General features: G+C 38.6%; 1 protein-coding gene across 1 annotated transcript; it reads right to left on the minus strand.

Annotated features, from left to right (window-relative positions):
* Window positions 1-2,645: 2,645 nt before the first annotated feature.
* On the minus strand, window positions 2,646-3,425 carry LOC116081533 (trophoblast-specific protein alpha-like). Its single transcript, XM_031358106.1, has 3 exons — window positions 3,327-3,425; window positions 2,884-3,003; window positions 2,646-2,786 (listed from the first exon to the last, which is right to left on the minus strand). Exons 1-3 carry the CDS (start codon window positions 3,423-3,425, stop codon window positions 2,646-2,648), a joined length of 360 nt encoding a protein of 119 aa, XP_031213966.1.
* Between the last annotated feature and the right edge of the window lie 2,808 nt (window positions 3,426-6,233).

Here is a 6,233-nt window from a genome sequence, read left to right on the forward strand (position 1 = left end):
TTCTAAAGTTGCTCAAATGAAACAACAAATGCTTGATGTGTATAAAGCTATGTGGCCTGCAGGGCTTGATGGGACAATTGCAGGAATGACTGAACATGAGGAAATTGCTGTGTGGACTTCTCTATTACTCTGACAAGCATAGTTGTGCCTATGACTACAAAGCAGATTCAACAAAAGTCAGAAAAGATTACAATGGCTTTGGCTGAGAAAATACAGAGGATATAAATTTCTACATGTGATCAGAAGTCTGTTTCCATTTTGATATAACACATGAAAGTGTAAATCATATTCATGGCCCTTTTCCTCTGATGTTCTCCAATGGTTTACCGAATTCTTGTCTGTGATGATTGAGATTTGATGATTCCTGGATGTTTGTTACAGGCAGAATTGGATGGATAGAGGAATACTTTCCTAAAAAAATTCATACATTCCCCCAAGTCAAATTGGATAAATATCTAAGCAGAGAATCAATAGTACACAGATAGTAGCAACACATTTTAGCTCTACATTACAATTAAATGAAAGAAATCTCTTCACGTGTGTGGTCATGGTATAGTAATCTTTGGTTTATATTTTATGATATATTATTTAAGTCACTCATAGAATATTTTCCAAAACTGACCATATACTTGACTACAAAGTAATTCTCAACAGATATACAAAAATTGAAATAACACCTCCATACTTTCTGAGTACCAAGGAATACTGCTGGATATCAAAAGCAGCAGAAAGCTTGTAAACTCATGGAAACTGAACAACTTACTAGTGAATGAAAATGGGTGGAGATAGACATCAAAGAAGAAATCAAAATATTGTTAGATTTAAATAAATTTCATGATGTAGTCAAAGTTATGGGACACAAATGAAAATGGTGTCATAGCTCTAAGCTCATAGCACTAAGTGCTTACATAAAAATTTGAGTGGTATTATTCTAGTAATTAAATAGTACACCTGAAAGTTCTAGAATATAAAGAAGAAATATGTCTAAATGGAGTAGATGGCAAAAAAAATCATCAAAATCATCAGCTGTTGAAGTAATTCAAGGAGACATTAGAAGATGGAAAGATCAGCTATGCTCATGGATTGCTAGGATTTGTATAGTGAGAATGGTTATCCCATCAAAAGCACTCAGTGCAATACCCATCAAAATTCTAACACAATTCTTCACAGATCTTGAAAATATTTTCAGTATTTCTAATCTGACTCAACCCTCAGACTAAGGAAATCTCGAGCCTTGGAATGGGAGGCTTAAGACAAAATCTTACTGCCCAATAAACAGCAAGAATTCTGCTATGGATCATAAATATTTGATAATAATTTAATGATAAATACTATTCATTATTCTCTCATTATATACTTATTATAATACATCATAAAAGTTCTGGCAACTCAGGAATGATGTGAGAAAAATATTTTTCCTCAGAAAAGATCTTAACAATTGGTTATTCGATAACAAAATGTCAGATTTGAAAACATATGTACAATTACCATTATACTGACTTTAGCACGTAGCTTTTACATGATTTGGAATACATGAAAGAACAATTAATTAAGAAAGAGGCAGTGAATTGGGAGAAAGAATGGAGTATATGGAATGGTTTGTGGAGAGGAAAGAAAATGGGCAAATGATGTAATTAGAATCTCATAAAATGAAGTAGAAAGAGGCCCCCTGCACACGTACAGTGATGTCTAACAGAATAAGGAGCCATCACTTTGCACTGAATTTTTGCAAACTATTTTTACTTATCAAATTCATGTGAATTAAAATCATTGAATTTTAGCAATTTACAAATAGACTTCCAGACCATTGTCAAGAGAGTGCAACTAAACCCCAGGAAACAAAACTTAATCAAGGATAGAATACTAGTTCTATACTGAAAAGACCATTCACACTCTTCTCCATACACCACACAGAACTATGTGTTAACCACCTAAACATTTGCCTCCACACAACCAGAAAGAAACCAGAACACTGCTTTTTAAATAAAGGTTTATTTTAAAGACATAGACTTGTATATTCTTTTTAAATTTTCAATTTGTAAATGATTCTGAGAATCATTAATATAAATGACTTGAGAGCATGGGTTAAGGTACTGGTAAGGTATTATTAGTGTGAACATGCCTTGGAGTTCGTACCATAGAATGGATCTTAAGGGACTTGAATGTAGGATCCCACATGTCGGAGGCTGGCTACCAAGTTAGGGAGGCCCTTGCTGTTTTTGCTTCCCCTTCCCCAGTTGAGATCTTCATTTTCACCATCAGGCTGGTCACATGTTGGGGCAGACATCTCTTAGACAATGGCACTCTGTCTGTTTCACTCATAGCCCAACTTTATAGTGGTGTTCATGTTACTCTGGCTGGAAGGAAAGCACATGTAGCATCAATTAGAAAAAATGTAGCCCAGTGGCTTTATCATAGTACTTCCTGGAACTTCTGCCCTTCAAGAGCACAGCCAAGTCTAAAGCTCAGCAAGCAGTACATGTACCATGAGCAAGAAGGAAAGGCAGTCACCTACAACCATACATCAACTCTAGCCACACGTCATAGAGCAGCAGACTACATGTTGTCCCACAACTGACATAAGTGAGAACTTCAGTTATTTCTTGGATTCCCTGTGGGTAATTGAGGGTGGGAATGTGACAGTGTCATACCTGATCCGGTACAAGAAACCAATCGCCACTCTCTTCCAAATCCTCAAATTCAGGATCATCATCAGCTGGTTGTGTTTTGTCCTCTTCAAGCATTGGGTAGAAAAACTCAATCATTATTTTCTTGAGTTCTTCAGTCTTTATGGGAAAAGCAAATAAAATGTTGAAAACCAACCGACTAACTGTAATGATCTGAACTGAAGTAATAGAGTTAAGCTGTCCAAGTCACACTTACCAGCTGACTGAAGAAGGCACTTATTTCTATTTTGAAGTTACCCTTCTCCTGGTCAATTTTGCTATTGTTCAATTTGACAATAAACTCATCCCATGTTAATTTTTTGAGATCATCTTTATCCTAGAAATGAACATATGTGACAGCATTTTCATCATATTAACTCTACACTCAAGCTGATCAAGTAGATTTGCCATGAGAGGTGAAGAGGAGCCATGGAGAGGGATCTCCATACACTATAGCTGGCCTTTCTCTGCACTCTGCATTTCAGAAATGTTGGCAAACTTGTGTTCATACTATACAACTTTAAGCAACTTCCTAGTGATGGTTGACCCCTATGACCTCTTATATGCCTTTATATTCCTAATAGCAAGGACTTTTCTCTTTGAGATCCCTTTGGACAGTTCCCATGTGACTAACCATCCTGTCAGTTCCTCATATGTTACCTTCTGCTCTTTCAATTCAACATCCAAACTGGCATCAGGGACTATAGCAGCTGAGGCCACTCCCAAGCACAGGATAACTAAGAAGATTGTAGGAGTCATGTCTCAAATATCTAGAGGAAAAAGGGAGAAATCTCTGTCTAAGTACTTCAAAGCTATTATTTTTTTAACCTGAGAAATTAAGGCACCCATGGTGTATTAAGACAGTTTCTTCTATCCCAAGTATTTTTCTAAACAAAGTAGAAAGGTCGAAGGATGTGATTTACTTGTAGAAAATATATCAAGGTATTTGTTAGTAGGTGTTCATGGCACTAGGGATGGAAATAGTTAAGTTGTATGAGCTTAAGTTTTAAGACAGATGTTCATATACCTCAGGATTCCAAAAGCTAATGCTGTAACTCTGGACTTAAGGCAGAGCTGACCTTGGATTTGTAAAGACTAATGAAACTTCAAAAAGTGAGGTAAATTGAACATTATCTTCCTCCTTATTACACAGCAGGAGCTACCATATGTCTTGGACTCTTCCCTCTTGAATGATCACAGTCTAGTCAGTCCTTCCAGGAGAATGTAGGAATGAGAGCATCTGGGAGTCCCTCTGACCATCCACTGTCACTGTGGCTTCTGAGTCTCCACTCACTGCCACAGAGAGGAAAGGGTTCACAAACTCATGCAGTCAGGTAAAGAGGAGACCACTCCCAGGATTCTCAAGACTTTCTAGGTCTTCTGTTTAACTCCCCCAGAAGATGCAAAGTCAGGAACATGCTGCCTGTATTCCTTCTGCATAGAGGATTTAAATTGTGTTGGTATGGGAAAACGTGATCCTAACTGGAAAGTACTGGGTTTTGGCTGCCATTGTTCAGGGGGACCAACTGGCACTCCCTGTGACAAGGCTTTGATTTACTCTCAAAGGGATCTATCACAAAGTTGCATGCCTGAGGGGCCTGTTTGGTTCTTTGGATCTTCCACTGCTTCTTTATACCAAGGCTCCTGATGGTCAGATTTTCTCTTGTGCCTCATTCTCCAGAGAGTTTCTCCAGGGCCTTTCTCCAGTTCCCAATCTGCTTTGACAGAGCCAGGTCCTTACCTGCGATGTCCAATGTTGTGTGTTCACTCCAGTGATTCAGCTCTTCCGAGGTCCCTGGAGATCCAGAATCTTGCTGAGCTGCACACCACTCAGTCTTTAAATCCCTAATTTCTGGCTACTAAGCACCACCTATAAGTCCTCATGACTTTATGACTGGTTGTGTTGATGACACCATTGACCCCTAGGCTCTTGGGCTCCAGGCATTTATGAAATTGAAGGATGAAGTGTGGATTGCTACAGTGGACTATGTGGGAGATTTGCAAGAGTCAGTTTTCAAGAAAGGTTGGAAATGAGCATTGGGGTCCTTGGCACATTTAGTACCCTGATGTTGTGCTTTGTGGGATCTTTAAGAAAAAATGATTCTAGGTAATTTTGAGTGGCTCTTCTTAGCCCAATCATGGTTTTGACTTGGAACTCGATACATCCTGGAGCAATATGAGTCAGCATATTCAAGTCTAATGTCTGTTGGTGGAAATACAGACCTTAGGATACTTCCCCAGTGTGTGGGTTGTATCCAGGTGGCTCTCACAAAATTACTTGGGAGAGGGGCTAGAGTAATGGTCTTGCAGTTAAGAGCACTTACTGATCTTGTAGAAGACCTGAATTTAGTTCCCAGGACCCACTTGGAGCTCACAACTGTCTTTAACTAAAGTTTCAGGAAATTCAATGTCCTATTGTTTTGCCTCCTTGAGCACTAGACACACAAGTAAAAATGGGAAAACTCACATAAATTTAAAACAAAGTTAAATAAAAGTTATTTGGAAAAGATGGAAATAACTGAGGAGAAGGGTGGTCCTATGAAAAGACCAGCAGTCTTAACTGAGATGGACCCCTAAGATCTCTCAGACACTGAGCTACCAAACATAGCATACACCAGCTGATATGAAGCCCCTGCAGCATATACAGCTGAGGACTACCTGGTCCGGTCTCAGTGAGAGAAGATACACCTAGCCCTCAAGAGACTTGAGGCCCAGAGGGAGTGAGGAGGTCTTGTGGTATGGGGGTGATGTGGTGGGGGCACTCTCTTGGAGATGGGGAGAAGAGATATGGGATGGGGAGTGGTCAGAGAGCAGACCAGGAGGAGAATAAAGACTAGATTATAAAAGATGATTAAATAATAATAATAATAATAATAATAATAATAATAATAATAATAATAATAATAAAAAAGAATAGTTAGGGTAAGGCTTTCCTGAAACAAAGAATAGAGAGTCAAGATCAAATCCTTGGGTGGACCTGGGATGAAAGGTCTAGATGAAGGCCTCCTAAGATGCTTCCACTGCTGATGCTTCCTCCCATTCTCCTCACTCAGAGATATTTTATCTTCTCATGCCTTTAGAGACTGATTCGTGATATTTAACTCATTTACTAAAAGGCTTTGGTGATAAATGCATAATGGAAAATGAGAAATATGGAAATTTCTTCATTTACTCTTTCTGGGTTTGCTTTATGGAAATTCCATGTTCACCTTGAGGTTTAAATTAGAATACTTCTTAAACTTCAATGGTAAAATGTAAAACAAGGAAAATGCAAGAGTGTTCCAGATAGTAGAAAACACAGGTACATAATAACCATAACCACTAACTACTACAATCCAAGATTTGCAAACAGGAGAACATGGCCCTTCAAATCAACTAAATAGGGCTAATGTGGGCTCACAGAGACTGAAACAGCAAGGAGAACATGGGCCCTTCTGTGTATAATTATGGCTGTCAGCTTGGTGTTCTTGCAATACTCTCAACAGTGGGATCAAGTGTATCTCTGACTACTTTGCCTGTTTCGGGGACATTTTTCCTCCTATTGGGTTACCTTGTCCAGCTTCAATG

Source organism: Mastomys coucha, unplaced genomic scaffold, assembly GCF_008632895.1.
Source record: "Mastomys coucha isolate ucsf_1 unplaced genomic scaffold, UCSF_Mcou_1 pScaffold7, whole genome shotgun sequence".
Taxonomy (NCBI): domain Eukaryota; kingdom Metazoa; phylum Chordata; class Mammalia; order Rodentia; family Muridae; genus Mastomys; species Mastomys coucha.

Excerpts from the sequence above, each read along its gene's own strand:
- LOC116081533 (XM_031358106.1), bottom strand. The coding sequence starts at position 3,425 with ATGACTCCTACAATCTTCTTAGTTATCCTGTGCTTGGGAGTGGCCTCA. Across the intron at positions 3,004-3,326 it reads TTGAATTGAAAGAGCAGAAG|GATAAAGATGATCTCAAAAA; the intron begins GTAACATATGAG and ends GTTCATTTCTAG. Across the intron at positions 2,787-2,883 it reads GTGCCTTCTTCAGTCAGCTG|ACTGAAGAACTCAAGAAAAT; the intron begins GTAAGTGTGACT and ends TTTCCCATAAAG.